This window comes from Mus musculus, chromosome 5 (genome assembly GCF_000001635.26).
Source record: "Mus musculus strain C57BL/6J chromosome 5, GRCm38.p6 C57BL/6J".
NCBI classification, from domain to species: domain Eukaryota; kingdom Metazoa; phylum Chordata; class Mammalia; order Rodentia; family Muridae; genus Mus; species Mus musculus.
Window position 1 is genome coordinate 63648160 of NC_000071.6, and position 18463 is coordinate 63666622.

At 42.4% G+C, this 18463-nt stretch overlaps 1 protein-coding gene across 2 annotated transcripts in view; it reads left to right on the top strand.

Moving 5' to 3' along the window:
• Positions 1-943: 943 nt before the first annotated feature.
• The window catches only part of Nwd2 (NACHT and WD repeat domain containing 2), a 161444-nt gene continuing 143924 nt past the window's right edge, over positions 944-18463 (top strand). The window contains exon 1 of one of the 2 annotated variants that reach the window (NM_177006.3): positions 944-2161. In NM_177006.3, coding sequence (NP_795980.2) covers positions 2011-2161 — 151 coding nt within the window. In that variant the 5' untranslated portion in view covers positions 944-2010. The remainder of the gene's footprint in view (positions 2162-18463) is intronic. The other variant, XM_006503991.4, reaches the window with a different exon arrangement.

Genomic DNA, 18463 nt, shown 5'->3' on the forward strand with positions numbered 1-18463 from the left:
TTTGAAAAGCTGATTCGCTAGAATGAATTAATTGACTAGCTGGCTAGGTTATCCACAGGAATTCTTCATGGGTTCTGTGAAATCATCACACAGTAACAAGTGCTGTCTGCTTCAGACTCTCAGGAGTAGTTGGAGCCTTAAAAACCTAGAGACCCAGTTCTTCCAAAGAGGTTAGCCCAGAATGAGTGTTGGGTGTGGGGTGCTCTAAGACTGTAAACAGCACTATGTAGGACTTCACTGCCACCCTCAGGACCCAGAGGAAGTGCAGACGATGGGGATGCCAGAAGATGCCCAGGATAGGAGTCTTCAGGTGAGAAGATAAACATGCCATGAAGCGACTAGCTATCATTTTGTTTGAGACAGGGTCTCACACTGTATATAGTCCAGGCTGGCCTGTCCTGGCACTAGCAAAAATCCTACTACCTCAGTTTCTAAGAACTGGTAATTAGAAATACGAGCAACCAACTAAGCTTTGTACCCACCCATCCTCTCCCCAGTCTCGAGGGTGGGGTGGGATGGGCTGTGTTTGCTCTCTAAAATATGATCCTGACCCAACCTCAGAATGAGAAATCTGAAGGTCCAGCTTCAAGGCAGGCTCCAAATACTCCCTTCTTCCTACTTCCCCATTCAATAAAATCACTCTTATCTCCTCTCCTGGAGTTTGTAGGGTTTCAGAGGGTGACGGCAATTACACATTTGGACTTCTCTGCATCTCATGCCACTTGGGATCCTGCAGATGTTCAGACCCTGGCCCCAGGATGCACAGTCTGATCCCCCTCAAAGAAAGTGATTCAGGCCCCTTCAGTGAGTGCAGATTACCAACAACCTTGAGCCAACTTTGCCACCTAGGCCCCCAAACAAAGGCCCCTTGCACTTTGCCAGAAGTGGGGCGTGGCAGAGAGTCTTTCTCTGTAGTTGCATCCTTCCCTTGAGCCAGAGCTCACACCCACTACTGCGTGGGGCTCCCAATGCCCTGGAAGCCGCCTGGTTCCTGCGCGCCCACAGGAGGGCGAACAGCCAGGAAAGGCTTCTCAGCGGGAGCAGGGAGGCTCCCTGGTCCTTTAAAGGTCTAGGAGAACTGCCCGCAGAGACTCGCTCCCCAAAAGGGTCCGCGACCACGCGGGGAGGGCCACGTGAGCATCGTGGCTTAGCTATAAAAATCCCCCGATTGCACGAGCGTGGGGAGAGAGCGCCGAGGCGAGACGTGTCCTCCCACGCCACGAGAGGCAGGGAGAACCTTTCTCAATGCCTGGAGCTTTAATGCTCCAGCCCCTTGGCGTGTGGTGTGGAGGAGCATTGAACTTTGGGGGACTTGGCAAAGGCTTGCAGACGCCCGCGCGACTGGATTCCCGCAAATGCACAGAGCTGGTTTGACCTTTAGGGGAGTTCGAGGGAGGATAGCAGGAATCTCGGGCAGATCGATCTCCTGTCCTTCACTGAGGGAGCCGCCTGGGGTTCTGGTGCGAGTCCTCCTAGGAAACCAAGAGGTCCCCGGGCTGCCCCCAGCCCGCGCATCTACACCGCAGCCGCCCCGTGAGCCGCGTTGTTTCTGAGAGTCCTGACCGACTCCTGCCACCGTCTCCTAAACTTTGACCTGCTCTGGTCCTCCGCCAGGTCCCCGACGCCCGGCTGCCCCCTCCTCCCGCGGTGGACACCAGTAGGGACATGGCTACGGGCTCCAGGAGAGGAGCGGGCTCTTCTCGGTGCAACCTGGCACCGCCCGCGTAGCATCCTCCACGCTGACCTCCTGCGCTGCGGCGCCGAGCCTCGGGCGGGAGTCAAGGCAGTCCTCAGAGGTGTAGGAGGCGACAACAACTGGGGACCCGAGGGTCCCTATGGCCGCTGCTCCAAAGCGGCTGCTGAGCGCTGCGAAGCTCGCCGGCTGCGCTCAGAGCTCCGAGCGACTCTGAGCTGCTTCGCCGGCGGACATCGCCCTCGCGGGACCGCGGAGGGTCAAAGACCCGAGAAGCAGAGACGGTGGTGGCAGCTGATCTTCCCTCCCACAGGGCGATGTGGCCGGCCGGTGCGGGCACCAAGCTGCCCTGTCCCCGGGACTCCGCGCTCCGGCGGGCGGCGTTCTCTGGTAATCTCACCGCCCTTCCTTCTCACCTGGTACCCGCCGGTCGCAGCGTCCGGGTCTTCATCAGCGCCAACCCTGAAGGTAAGTCCCTTGGCGCTTTAAGTAGGTCTGTTGGTCCTTCCTTTGATCTGCGCGGGTCCGAAAGTGTATGGGGCCCGCACAGCGGGGTACGCCCTGCTTCCCTGCGCTCCCTGCCTCCCTCTGCAGCCCCCAAGCGCGTGGGAATTTCATTCCAATCCCTTAATTTTCTTGAGCTCATCCGCTCCCCTGCTGACTACTAGGACACACTTGTCTTCCAGGAGTCAATCTAAAACATCGCAAAGGCGTTATTGGTAGACTTTCTAGAAGATCAATTCTGCCTCTACTACTCCATCGCCTTTGCCTCTTTAATGGGTTTCTTTTACCTAATACACAAATAATAGCTAGCCTCTGGTGGCCTGTGACTGAAAGGGGTTCCCTGCTGTCACTCGTTCTCACTCAAGTGCCAAGTATGTTCCTTGAAACACTGGTCCTGCAGATAGAAAGGCCAGTGGAGGTCCAGGGAGCGGCCCCCCAACCCAGAGCTGAATTAGTGCTGGTCCACTCAGATGAGCTCATCTTAGTTGGGCACTGGGACTTGTTCTCTCCTGAGCAGGTCAAGCGTGGGTCAAGCACCACCAGATAGATGCTGCATTGAGTAGTTCTTGGTTCCTAAGGTTAACTCTCCTTTCCAGTGAATGGTGAGAAAATGAAGAATGCACATAGCAAAGTGGATAAGAGTTCAGGGGAGAGAGAGAGAGAGAGAGAGAGAGAGAGAGAGAGAGAGAGAGAGAGAGAGAGAGAGAGAGAGAGAGAGAGAATGAGAGAGAATGAAAGAGACTTAAGAAGGATGTGTAAGATTATACAAGCCTGTTGTGAATTAACTTTTTCTGTACCACAGCAAACCTCTGACCTAATTGAAGAAAAACAAAACAAAACAAAAAGTTCACATTCAAATAATCACTGAAGAGTTTGATCCATTAAACATCCAAAGCTCTATTTTGTTGCTGTAAAAGGACAGAAAAGGTAACTTTCTGGAAACAAGCACTTCTAAAGGGGAGGGGTGAGCTACTGGAAATTTCTGGTAAAGTACTTGTGGTCACAATGGAATGGGGAAATAATTAAATAAATAATACAAAATTAAGGAGAGTTCTATGCGTGGAGGGCCTGACTGCCTTTCCCTGAGCTTACAACTCACTTTCCCAGAACCTAATAAAGGGTGCTTTTAGGAAGACCTGACAACATTAAGAATCCTTCCATAGCAAGTATACCAACCAGGACTTGGGCATGGGAAATGTTTAAATAACCATAAAATGGACAGCCTTGTTAAAGTTAGGGTTCAGGAAATCTACAAGTCTCAGCATAATGGCGAAAAGAATTATGTTAGATAATGTCTAGTCTTGCCATTTTCAGTTATCCAAGGTTTTCTTAATTGCCACGTGAATTGTTTGCCCTGCTGTGAAGCCAACTAAAACTCTTATCTTGTCCTTTAAGAAAACTGCTTCTAAAATAGTGTGAGTGTTCTGTTAATGTAAGCAGTGGTTAACTTGTTTCTTGCTTTAAATGTGCCTTTTATGGGATTGCATGATAATGAATTGATGCTGCCAGCTTAAGTAGAAACTGGAAAACAATTAATATGTGTTACACCTGCACCTGCATGGTATTCTTCAAACTCTCAACTTAGTTGCATTAAAAACTTAAACACACACTAAGCAGAGGAAAGCAAGCAAACACAAGCCACCCCTATTGGTCAAATGATTTTGCTGGACAGTTTCCAGGCTGATCTTAAAGGACCAGAAATATGAAGCTTACTTGAGAAGTTTTAGTAGAAGCAGGACTCTGAATTTTATCCAGATTGAAGAGCCAAGGGCATATTGAAAATAGGCAGAGATGGGCATTTTTAATGCTCTCAACCTGAAGCCTTAAAATGCTGGGAAATGCTCCATCTGAGGCAGCACTTTACCATGGCATCTTTATGGATGCAATTTAGAAAGCGAGTGCTTGTGTTTCGGTAGCATCCAATATTAGATTCTTGGACAATACTAAAGATAAAGAGCCTTTCCACTGTCAAATTAAGACAAAAGACATTATCTCATGTTTCCTTTAGAAGCAGAAACCCAATTTGCATTATACTCATAAAGCTGTTTTGTGTTGAAGGCATAGTAGGTTTTGTTTTGTTTTGTTTTGTTTTGTTTTGTTTTGTTTTGTTTTGTTTTGGGAAATCCAACAAAAGTCTTGCTGAGAGGATTGGTTTTTAATAGGTATTGCTTTACAAAACTAGTGTGGAATTGGAATTTCCCTCTCCACAATGACAGCAATATGTGCCTTCAGAATGGATAGTTTCCCATGTATTAGCTCATTCCATTTTTATTTCATCCTCTAACAGCCTCTCTAAAAGTGGTGGATAAAGGAATTCTTCCTATTCTACAGGTGAGACAACTAAGGCTGTTTGCAGTGAAGCTACTTTTCTAGAGTCGTAAAGAAGAGTGAAATAAGCAGATCCCATAGGAAACTTAAAATCCTTATGTTGCTGTTCTTTGCCAGTCTAGGCAGCACCCAGATCCCTGTAAATGTCTCACATCTACATGGCCAAATATGGTGGGTTCGTGCTGCACAGAATTGTCTAACTCCAAGAATATGAGCAACTAAAAGGGAACATAACCAGCCCAACCCACTTCTTCCCACTGAGAGGGAGTCATGGGACATGCAACAGAATTTCAGACTGTAAAGGACTTGTACTTCTCCAAAAGTATATTTACATCTGACCTGTCTTTACTGCATAGATGATGCTGAGTACTTTGCAGGGTGAGACCATCACATTATCCAAACTTAATTGATTGAATGGACTTTACCTAATCTCACTCTCATTCATTTGTGCCATATTTCTAATCCTTGGAAGTTTTTGTGTCATGTAACCACTGCTTTTCTTCCGGAATAACGTTTATACTTCTGTGGAAAAAAAATGTTTTCAAGACACATACAAAATTGTCTACTGTGATTAGCTTAACCAGCCTAAACAGATGGAAAGGAAAAAATACTGTGTGAGTTTCCCAGATATTAGAATATAAAGGCTCTCATATTCCATATATCTATTTTGAAGGGTAAATTAAATAAAACCTTTATACAATAGAGAGATAAGACATTCCCTTTGTTATTGACAAAGAATGATTCAAGCCCATGGTCCTGTACCCTGTGATCTCCTGGAATAGATATGAGTTGGTAATCTCTGCTGTCTCCCCTGAGAAAATGAGTATTTTCTATTCAATATGTGGGGTCTGGATTATCAGACATGCCACACATGTGTCTTTAAGAACCCTTCACTTTAGTAAATGTTGTGTAGTGCCTTCCCTAAATGCTAGAAATGTCTGCCTGATGGCATTAGTCATATGTGATGGCTGAGTACTGAATAGTATGACTAAAAATCTGAATTTTATTAATTTTAATAAATTTAATGATATAAACATTGTGTCAATTAATGAACTTAATTACATATAAATGTGGCCACTGACACAAAACTTTAAGTGATTCTCAACCTGTGGGTTGTGACCCCTTTGGAAGTCACATATCAGATATCTTCTGCATATCAGATATTTACATTACAATTCATAAAATACCAAAATTATAGTTATGAAGTAGCAACAAAATACTTTTTTGGTTAGGGGTCACCACAATATAAGAAACTGTATTAAAGGGCCATAGCATTAGGAGGTTGAAAACCACTGCTCTAAGTGGATAAAGACAATAAGTGGCTTCATGTCAAATAAAGTTTCAGGCTATGCCATCACTCAAACTGAGGGCAGTCTGTTGTTCACTAAGACTTGGGGATTTTGATACTGCAGCTAATAGATATGGACTTTATGGGAGAATGTGATTTAGTCTATGCAAACTCAGTTCCCCCCAAAAAAATCCACAACTACACAGAGTTCCCAGCTCCCAGAGGAGGAGCAGATAATTGGGCCTCTTGCCCAGGACAGAGTTGACTCTTTTCAAATCTAAAACATGGGTGAGAAGAAGAATTGTAGCTTTCCTGGAAATACTTAAAGGAGTTTCCCAGCTTCTGTGCTTAGATTTTCCTTCCAAATGAAGCCATCCAATGAGAGCAGAGTAGACCATAGCATTGTGTGTTCAGGGCTACTGTGCTAGTACGATTCACTATACATGTGAAAAGAAATCAGGAATGGAGAAAACCTCCCCAGCGTTCATCATTATCCATGTCCACTTGGATTTTCCAACTGATCGTCTTTAAGGGTTGTATGCTCACACCCAGTTTTGATGACTCAGACCATTCCCATTTCCTGTTCTTTGGTCATGTGACTTTATATCTTCCCAGACTCTAATTACGCCTTAAGATCTTCAGTTGGAAATTGTATTCTCCATCATAATGGAGGCCATAGAAGAGATGACATCCTGTCTCATGGCCACACAAGTTCAGTGGAATGGAACCTCTGGTTACTTCAATTAATTTGCATTTCTACCCAAACAAAGAAATATGCACCATGATTCACAAGAGACCTACAAAAATTTTTATTCTTACCTTTCTATCACACTAACCATTCATGGCTCCCTTTTCTGCTATCTTTATGTATAGCCAAGAAAATAACTATAGCCAATGCACATGTATGTACTCATGTACATATATATATATATGCACATACAGATGACTTGATGACCCAAGAATATCTTTAAAAATAATCAAGAATCTTGAAGGAGAATATGCCAACTTTGCCACTTCATGATAAGCATACATGGGGCATTACTAATACACAGACATTAAAAGTCTACTGATTGTGTCTCCTTGGTCCTTAGGCAGACATTACTGGAGAAAGTGGGAGTTCTAATTATCAATAAACTTAATAGACTTTTTAGTCAAGCATTCTGGGCTTGTATTTTCAATCTGCTATTCAATACTACTTCTGAGCAAGTTCAGCTCCTTTGTCTCCAGGTTCGTAATGCATGAAAGAAGATAACAGCAGCTGCTGCATAGGTTAGAGAGTAGAGTAAATAAGCTAAAGCACACAGCGCACTTACTTGCACAAGTTCTGGCTACATAGGAAACAATAAAGGTTTGTTTTTTTTTAAATCATTGTCTTATTTTCCAGTGATATCCAGGCAATGTGTAGGTGTGTCTATGACAGGAACAAGGTATGCATCAGTCATTTGTTAAAACTTGGCTACAAAAAAGAAACCTTTCTACTCTAGACTGTTCATAGAATTGGGTGTTTTCAAAACTCACTGCAAAGCTTTCAGAATAAAGTCAGGATAAGCATTTAGGTCCCATTGCAAAAGCTTCCACCCAGAGGACAGGATGCTGTAGAAGTGCCCATGGATACCAAATAGCCAGCAGCCTCTGCAAAATGACATGTTTGCTAAAAATCACATGTCAGATGCCATAAGCAATAGCAGAAGAATTTCTCCATTGCCTTCCGTTCAGATGTCATGCATCCCCAGGGAAGGATAGTATAGTGGTCCAGGGCTACACTTCTCTGCACATTGTTCTCCAACTGTAGAGAGACATATGAATGGAGAAAATGATATTGAGGATTTTTTTCCACTGTGTATTTTCACTTACATATCTGTACTCATCATCTTCAAGAGTTATATTCTCATGCCCAGCTTTGATAGGCCAGAAATGCAAATGGCTGTCCTTGCACCCAACAAGTCTAAGAAGTTCCATGCTTCCAGCCCATATTCTGCAATGGAGAGGATGGGACAAAGGGGTAGAGGGTCTTCAGCACCAAGAAACAATGTGGAGCCCAGGAGGAAGCAGACACATTCATTCCTTCAACTAAAGATGTTCTTGAACATTCAGTTCTAAGTGGATGCCATGCATCCATTCAGCAGTCACCATACAGATCAGGTGTCTGCTCTGATGGAGTCTGTCCACATCCAATAATGTATGTGATATATGTCATACTAGAGATACAAGAGCAAAGATAAAGACTAAAGGTAAAGAGTAAAGAAAGAGAGCAGAGGAGCAGTCAAGAAGCACCAGGGAGCCGGGCGGTGGTGGCACACACCTTTAATCCCAGCACTTAGGAGGCAGAGGCAGGTGGATTTCTGAGTTAAAGGCCAGCCTGGTCTACAAAGTGAATTCCAGGACAGCCAGGGCTATACAGAGAAAACACTTAAAAGCACAGCTTGGTCCATAGAGGTACAGTAGATACACAGATACTTATGCATCTGGCCTCATGGTCTAATGCCCCAGCTACAAATCTTTCAACATTCTTTTTATAGCCTGTTTTTTATCCCATTTTCTATTTTAAAAGATTTCTGCAGGTTTGGGATCTCTATTTCAGATGCCTGTTGCTAACCTACTCCAAGACATAAATACTTAAAACAACAGTTTATCACTTTTCCAACTTCTGTGATTGGGAATTCAGACAGGACTCGCTATTCATTCCATGCCTGTTAACCTGTGGTCCGGCCCATAAAATATTAGTTTGAGGAAGAAAGTAATGTATGCTCCTGGGCACAGGTCAGCTTCCAAAGGGCAAGAGTATGATGGTGAATGTACGGAGCTGCCTGCTTCACTCTTACCAGGGTTTGCAGTTGTGGAGGGAAGTGAGAAGATACAGGTTGCTGAGGAGACTTCCTCTCCAGAAGAGACCTCCCTCTGGTCAGAGAACAGCCTCCACAACTCAAAGTCTCCGTTTCCTTTTGAACTTTCATATACAGTGAATTCTATCCATTACCCAAGACAAGTTATTATTCAGATTAGAGCTACAGTCTTAAATGGTACAAAATAGACACTTTGGTAAGATATGTAACAGAAAAACTGGGGCATAGCTCGGCGGCATAGCACTTCCCTTGCAAAATAAGTCCTAGAATTCAAACCCCAGCAGAGGAAAGCTAATATAAACACAATGAGCCATTAAAGATGTAAGATAATAATGCCAATAATTACAAACATCAGAAGATGTCTATAAACTGGGAGCTTGGCACGGCCTTGAGAAGAGAACACTTCATCTCTTTTAACTGAAAAATAAAATTTGTAAAAACTCACAAACTTCTTTTTAATGGCAAATGGGAGAATGTTTACAGAATAATAGGAATTGGTTGAATTTGGCGAAGTAACCCTAAGGGCTTGTTTGTTTTAAATCAAGATGAGAGTATTAGTATTTCTTGAAATGCTGGAAATGCGAGGAAATTAGTCTGAACAGGTGAGAGGGTGCGCCAGAGAACCTGACAGCTTCTGGAACAGGCGGAAGCACAGAGGCGCTGAGGCAGCACCCTTTGTGGGCCGGGGACAGCCAGCCACCGTCCGGACCGGAGGACAGGTGCCCGCCCGGCTGGGGAGGCGGCCTAAGCCACAGCAGCAGCGGTCGCCATCTTGGTCCCGGGACCCGCCGAACTTAGGAAATTAGTCTGAACAGGTGAGAGGGTGCGCCAGAGAACCTGACAGCTTCTGGAACAGGCAGAAGCACAGAGGCGCTGAGGCAGCACCCTTTGTGGGCCGGGGACAGCCAGCCACCGTCCGGACCGGAGGACAGGTGCCCGCCCGGCTGGGGAGGCGGCCTAAGCCACAGCAGCAGCGGTCGCCATCTTGGTCCCGGGACTCCAAGGAACTTAGGAATTTAGTCTGCTTAGGTGAGAGTCTGTACCACCTGGGAACTGCCAAAGCAACACAGTGTCTGAGAAAGGTCCTGTTTTGGGCCATCTTCTTCGGCCAGGAGGAGGTCCAAATACAAGATATCTGCGCACCTTCCCTGTAAGAGAGCTTGCCAGCAGAGAGTGCTCTGAGCACTGAAACTCAGAGGAGAGAATCTGTCTCCCAGGTCTGCTGATAGACGGTAACAGAATCACCAGAAGAACAATCTCTAAACAGAGTCAACTATAACTACTAACTCCAGAGATTACCAGATGGCGAAAGGTAAACGGAGGAATCTTACTAACAGGAACCAAGACCACTCACCATCACCAGAACCCAGCACACCCACTTCGCCCAGTCCAGGGGACCCCAACACACCTGAGAACCTAGACCTAGATTTAAAAGCATATCTCATGATGATGGTAGAGGACATCAAGAAGGACTTTAATAAATCACTTAAAGAAATACAGGAGAACACTGCTAAAGAGTTACAAGTCCTTAAAGAAAAACAGGAAAACACAATCAAACAGGTAGAAGTCCTTACAGAAAAAGAGGAAAAAACATACAAACAGGTGATGGAAATGAACAAAACCATACTAGACCTAAAAAGGGAAGTAGACACAATAAAGAAAACTCAAAGCGAGGCAACACTAGAGATAGAAACCCTAGGAAAGAAATCTGGAACCATAGATTTGAGCATCAGCAACAGAATACAAGAGATGGAAGAGAGAATCTCAGGTGCAGAAGATTCCATAGAGAACATCGGCACAACAATCAAAGAAAATGGAAAATGCAAAAAGATCCTAACTCAAAATATCCAGGAAATCCAGGACACAATAAGAAGACCAAACGTACGGATATTAGGAGTGGATGAGAATGAAGATTTTCAACTCAAAGGTCCAGCAAACATCTTCAACAAAATTATTGAAGAAAACTTCCCAAATCTAAAGAATGAGATGCATATGAACATACAAGAAGCCTACAGAACTCCAAATAGACTGGACCAGAAAAGAAATTCCTCCCGACACATAATAATCAGAACATCAAATGCACTAAATAAAGATAGAATACTAAAAGCAGTAAGGGAAAAAGGTCAAGTAACATATAAAGGCAAGCCTATCAGAATTACACCAGATTTTTCACCAGAGACTATGAAAGCCAGAAGAGCCTGGACAGATGTTATACAGACACTAAGAGAACACAAACTGCAGCCCAGGCTACTATACCCAGCCAAACTCTCAATTATCATAGAGGGAGAAACCAAAGTATTCCACGACAAAACCAAATTCACGCATTATCTCTCCACGAATCCAGCCCTTCAAAGGATAATAACAGAAAAAAACCAATACAAGAACGGGAACAACGCCCTAGAAAAAACAAGAAGGTAATCCCTCAACAAACCTAAAAGAAGACAGCCACAAGAACAGAATGCCACCTTTAACAACTAAAATAACAGGAAGCAACAATTACTTTTCCTTAATATCTCTTAACATCAATGGTCTCAACTCGCCAATAAAAAGACATAGACTAACAAACTGGCTACACAAACAAGACCCAACATTTTGCTGCTTACAGGAAACTCATCTCAGAGAAAAAGATAGACACTACCTCAGAATGAAAGGCTGGAAAACAATTTTCCAAGCAAATGGTATGAAGAAACAAGCAGGAGTAGCCATCCTAATATCTGATAAGATTGACTTCCAACCCAAAGTCATCAAAAAAGACAAGGAGGGACACTTCATTCTCATCAAAGGTAAAATCCTCCAAGAGGAACTCTCAATTCTGAATATCTATGCTCCAAATACAAGAGCAGCCACATTCACTAAAGAAACTTTAGTAAAGCTCAAAGCACACATTGCGCCTCACACAATAATAGTGGGAGACTTCAACACACCACTTTCACCAATGGACAGATCATGGAAACAGAAACTAAACAGGGACACACTGAAACTAACAGAAGTGATGAAACAAATGGATCTGACAGATATCTACAGAACATTTTATCCTAAAACAAAAGGATATACCTTCTTCTCAGCACCTCATGGTACCTTCTCCAAAATTGACCACATAATAGGTCACAAATCAGGCCTCAACAGATTCAAAAATATTGAAATTGTCCCATGTATCCTATCAGATCACCATGCACTAAGGCTGATCTTCAATAACAAAATAAATAACATAAAGCCAACATTCACATGGAAACTGAACAACACTCTTCTCAATGATACCTTGATCAAGGAAGGAATAAAGAAAGAAATTAAAGACTTTTTAGAGTTTAATGAAAATTAAGCCACAACGTACCCAAACCTTTGGGACACAATGAAAGCATTTCTAAGAGGGAAACTCATAGCTATGAGTGCCTTCAAGAAAAAACGGGAGAGAGCACATACTAGCAGCTTGACAACACATCTAAAAGCTCTAGAAAAAAAGGAAGCAAATTCACCCAAGAGGAGTAGACGGCAGGAAATAATCAAACTCAGGGGTGAAATCAACCAAGTGGAAACAAGAAGAACTATTCAAAGAATTAACCAAACGAGGAGTTGGTTCTTTGAGAAAATCAACAAGATAGATAAACCCTTAGCTAGACTCACTAAAGGGCACAGGGACAAAATCCTAATTAACAAAATCAGAAATGAAAAGGGAGACATAACAACAGATCCTGAAGAAATCCAAAACACCATCAGATCCTTCTACAAAAGGCTATACTCAACAAAACTGGAAAACCTGGACGAAATGGACAAATTTCTGGACAGATACCAGGTACCAAAGTTGAATCAGGATCAAGTTGACCTTCTAAACAGTCCCATATCCCCTAAAGAAATAGAAGCAGTTATTAATAGTCTACCAGCCAAAAAAAGCCCAGGACCAGACGGGTTTAGTGCAGAGTTCTATCAGACCTTCAAAGAAGATCTAACTCCAGTTCTGCACAAACTTTTTCACAAGATAGAAGTAGAAGGTATTCTACCCAACTCATTTTATGAAGCCACTATTACTCTGATACCTAAACCACAGAAAGATCCAACAAAGATAGAGAACTTCAGACCAATTTCTCTTATGAACATCGATGCAAAAATTCTTAATAAAATTCTCGCTAACCGAATCCAAGAACACATTAAAGCAATCATCCACCCTGACCAAGTAGGTTTTATTCCAGAGATGCAGGGATGGTTTAATATACGAAAATCCATCAATGTAATCCATTATATAAACAAACTCAAAGACAAAAACCACATGATCATCTCGTTAGATGCAGAAAAAGCATTTGACAAGATCCAACACCCATTCATGATAAAAGTTCTGGAAAGATCAGGAATTCAAGGCCAATACCTAAACATGATAAAAGCAATCTACAGCAAACCAGTAGCCAACATCAAAGTAAATGGAGAGAAGCTGGAAGCAATCCCACTAAAATCAGGGACTAGACAAGGCTGCCCACTTTCTCCCTACCTTTTCAACATAGTACTTGAAGTATTAGCCAGAGCAATTCGACAACAAAAGGAGATCAAGGGGATACAAATTGGAAAAGAGGAAGTCAAAATATCACTTTTTGCAGATGATATGATAGTATATATAAGTGACCCTAAAAATTCCAACAGAGAACTCCTAAACCTGATAAACAGCTTCGGTGAAGTAGCTGGATATAAAATTAACTCAAACAAGTCAATGGCCTTTCTCTACACAAAGAATAAACAGGCTGAGAAAGAAATTAGGGAAACAACACCCTTCTCAATAGCCACAAATAATATAAAATATCTCGGCGTGACTCTAACGAAGGAAGTGAAAGATCTGTATGATAAAAACTTCAAGTCCCTGAAGAAAGAAATTAAAGAAGATCTCAGAAGATGGAAAGATCTCCCATGCTCATGGATTGGCAGGACCAACATTGTAAAAATGGCTATCTTGCCAAAAGCAATCTACAGATTCAATGCAATCCCCATTAAAATTCCAACTCAATTCTTCAACGAATTAGAAGGAGCAATTTGCAAATTCATCTGGAATAACAAAAAACCGAGGATAGCAAAAACTCTTCTCAAGGATAAAAGAACCTCTGGTGGAATCACCATGCCTGACCTAAAGCTTTACTACAGAGCAATTGTGATAAAAACTGCATGGTACTGGTATAGAGACAGACAAGTGGACCAATGGAATAGAATTGAAGACCCAGAAATGAACCCACACACCTATGGTCACTTGATCTTCGACAAGGGAGCCAAAACCATCCAGTGGAAGAAAGACAGCATTTTCAACAATTGGTGCTGGCACAACTGGTTGTTATCATGTAGAAGAATGCGAATCGATCCATACTTATCTCCTTGTACTAAGGTCAAATCTAAGTGGATCAAGGAACTTCACATAAAACCAGAGACACTGAAACTTATAGAGGAGAAAGTGGGGAAAAGCCTTGAAGATATGGGCACAGGGGAAAAATTCCTGAACAGAACAGCAATGGCTTGTGCTGTAAGATCGAGAATTGACAAATGGGACCTAATGAAACTCCAAAGTTTCTGCAAGGCAAAAGACACTGTCTATAAGACAAAAAGACCACCAACAGACTGGGAAAGGATCTTTACCTATCCTAAATCAGATAGGGGACTAATATCCAACATATATAAAGAACTCAAGAAGGTGGACCTCAGAAAATCAAATAACCCCCTTAAAAAATGGGGCTCAGAACTGAACAAAGAATTCTCACCTGAGGAATACCGAATGGCAGAGAAGCACCTGAAAAAATGTTCAACATCCTTAATCATCAGGGAAATGCAAATCAAAACAACCCTGAGATTCCACCTCACACCAGTGAGAATGGCTAAGATCAAAAATTCAGGTGACAGCAGATGCTGGCGAGGATGTGGAGAAAGAGGAACACTCCTCCATTGTTGGTGGGATTGCAGGCTTGTACAACCACTCTGGAAATCAGTCTGGCGGTTCCTCAGAAAATTGGACATAGTACTACCGGAGGATCCAGCAATACCACTCCTGGGCATATATCCAGAAGAAGCCCCAACTGGTAAGAAGGACACATGCTCCACTATGTTCATAGCAGCCTTATTTATAATAGCCAGAAACTGGAAAGAACCCAGATGCCCCTCAACAGAGGAATGGATACAGAAAATGTGGTACATCTACACAATGGAGTACTACTCAGCTATTAAAAAGAATGAATTTATGAAATTCCTAGCCAAATGGATGGACCTGGAGAGCATCATCCTGAGTGAGGTAACACAATCACAAAGGAACTCACACAATATGTACTCACTGATAAGTGGATACTAGCCCAAAACCTAGGATACCCACGATATAAGATACAATTTCCTAGACACATGAAACTCAAGAAAAATGAAGACTGAAGTGTGGACACTATGCCCCTCCTTAGAAGTGGGAACAAAACACCCATGGAAGGAGTTACAGAAACAAAGTATGGAGCTGAGATGAAAGGATGGACCATGTAGAGACTGCCATATCCAGGGATCCACCCCATAATCAGCTTCCAAATGCTGACACCATTGCATACACTAGCAAGATTTTACTGAAAGGACCCAGATGTAGCTGTCTCTTGTGAGACTATGCCGGGGCCTAGCAAACACAGAAGTGGATGCTCACAGTCAGCTAATGGATGGATCACAGGGCTCCCAATGGAGGAGCTAGAGAAAGTACCCAAGGAGCTAAAGGGATCTTCAACCCTATAGGTGGAACAACATTATGAACTAACCAGTACCCCTGAGCTCTTGACTCTAGCTGCATATGTATCAAAAGATGGCCTAGTCGGCCATCACTGGAAAGAGAGGCCCATTGGACACGCAGACTTTGTGTGCCCCGGTACAGGGGAACGCCAGGGCCAAAGGGGGGGAGTGGGTGGGTAGGGGAGTGGGGGTGGGTGGGTAAGGGGGACTTTTGGTATAGCATTGGAAATGTAAATGAGCTAAATACCTAATAAAAAATGGAAAAAAAAAAAAAAAGGAAAAAAAAAATAAATAAATTATCCAAAAAAAAAAAAAAAAAAAAAAGAAATGCTGGAAATGCACTTTGTTCAGACATTTCTAGCATGAACTCACATAACAACGGGTATTTCACTGATTTAGTGAGAAACTGTTCACAAGTAATCATCTTTGTGTTTAAGCATTGCGTGAACTCAAATCCAAGACAACCCAGAAGAACTTGTGTAGGCACTTGGACATCAAAGGTTATCTACTGTCAAGCATGGAACAAGAATAACAATAAAATTCCAATAAAATTCTATTTTAAATTTTTCTCTGTGTGATCATGTGACTTAAACAGTTATAAAGCCTGCAGTTTTAATTTACTCAATAATCATGAAAGTGCTACATTGTAAAATATGTCTATAAGAAAGCAGGGTGATACTGGCATAGAGACATCTTGTATCAATTCTCCAGAGCTCTGCCTGTCCTCACAATTTCTGTTGAAGACGAAGAAGATTAATTCCTCAGATTAAAATGTGTTGCATGGTGCATAATTGGCCAAAGGAGTTTTGTGACAGAAACATAATAAAAAGATCAGAAACCACAGGACAGAATAATAACAATACTCCTTCTAATTAAATGCTTCCTTAAAGCCTCATTTTAAACCAAAGCAATTTCAAAGACTCTGAGGTGGGCCCTCTAACCAGAGGAAAGGCAAAGTGACTGAATCTCACTCCTCTAGGGATTGCAGAAACGAATCTGCAGAATAGAAAGGGTATCCTTTGCAAGACCTTGGGGCCTCTCTTCCCAGTGATGGCCGACAAGGCCATCTTCTGCTACATATGCAGCTAGAGACACGAGCTCTGGAGATGCTGGTTAGTTCATATTTTTGTTCTACCTATAGGGTTGCAGACCCCTTCAGCTCCTTGGGTACTTTCTCTAGCTCCTCCATTGGAGGCCCTGTGTTCCATCCTATAGATGACTGTGAGCATCCACTTCTGCCCCTGTACAGGGGAACACCAGGGCCGAGAAGTGGGAGTGGGTGGGTTGGGGAGCAGGATGGGGGGAGGGTATAGGGAACTTTCGGGATAGCATTTGAAATAAAAATAAAGAACATATCTAATAAAAAAGAAAACAAGAAAGGAAGAAAGAAAGAAAGAAAGAAAGAAAGAAAGAAAGAAAGAAAGGAAGGAAGGAAGGAAGGAAGGAAGGAAGGAAGGAAGGAAGGAAGGAAGGAAGAAAGAAAGAAAGAAAAAAAGAAAGAAAGAAAGAAAGAAAGAAAGAAAGAAAGAAAGAAAGAAAGAAAGAAAGAGTATCCTTCACAATGCTGCCCTTACAACAGTGTCTTTCAGAGAGATTCTGGCCACAAAATCCATTTCTTTATAATGATCTTCCAAGCATCAGATACAAGGTTTTCTAGATTCCCGCTGTGTCCCTTGGACTCCTAATTAGTTGGCATGGACAGGCACAAAGGAAGGGGGAGCTACAATTGTTGCCTTCATTTTTTTTTTTTTAGAATCATACATCTAAGACACAGAGCAAGTACAACTTGCCCTGTCCAAAAATATAAAGATTGCCATTTGTAATATACATGCTTCCATAAAGAGGCTGAGTAAAATGGCTGGAGTTAAGTAGTTGTATCTTGTGTCCTCATCAACCACGAGCTGCTCATATTTAGCCAAAAGGACAGACTCAATGAATGGGATGAAGTCTAAAGGACAGATAGTGGGAAAGTGTTATGAGAAAGTAGCTGTAGGTTATGAGAACAAATCTAGATCAAGAAAGGAAAGTTTTGAAGGCCAAGTACTTGGTACTACAAAGGCCAATTGAATCTAAAGGCCATCAGCGAGTGAGCAAAAAACATGATAAAATGTCCTTAATTTTCCTAAACGTGAGAAGAGTAACCTCAGATTTTACTACAATCGCTAGGACTAGAAATTAGCTATCGGGATTGCAGGTGAATAAGAATAACTTGAATAACATCTTCACTGTTGTTGTTGTTGTTGTTGTTGTTGTTGTTGTTGCATACAATGGGCTTTGGGCACATATGAATTGTGAAGGTCTTGGGACTCTTGTGCTCAACTCCCATGATGAAGTGAGGACAGCAGAAAGGAGCAAAATCAATAATGATGATGGTGGTGTTGATGATGATGATTTTGATAATAATAATAATAAATGTTAATCCTATAAACTGTAGCTGAAAAAATATTGTTAAATGATTTTCAAGACAATAACATGACTTATCATTAATACAATTTAGATTCAACTATGTGTTTAAATATCTGACATAGGGCTAAAGAGATAGCTCAGTGGTTCAGAGCACTGACTGCTCTTCCAGAGGTCCTGAGTTCATTTCCCATTTCCAAGCAACCATATGGTGGCTCACAGCCATCTGTAACAGGACCTGATGTCCTCTTCTGGTGAGTGTGTGTGTGTGTGTGTGTGTGTGTGTAGACAGCAACTGTGTACTCACATAAATAAAATAAGTAAATAAATAATTCTTTTTAAATAAAAGAAATAGGAGCTAAGCCTGCAGGATCCTATTAACAAAAGAGGACTGCCAGGATCCGCATTCACATGAAGACCTTGTGAGCAAAGTGACCTGTGAGTTACATAGTGCTGGGAAGGAAACAGTTCTGAGAACATCCCGGCTAACTTTATGATTGGAACAAAGTTCTGGAGCAGCCCCCATTACACAGAGGAGGCTGTTTTCCAGAGATGTCAGGGTGGGTGCAGGAGTTGCTCCTTGAGAGGAGTTATTCAGTAAAAATAAGGGATTACTGTGAAGAGAGAGAAAAGAAGGGCCTAATTAATATCAATCTCTTAAAAAGTAGGAAATATATATATATATATATATAT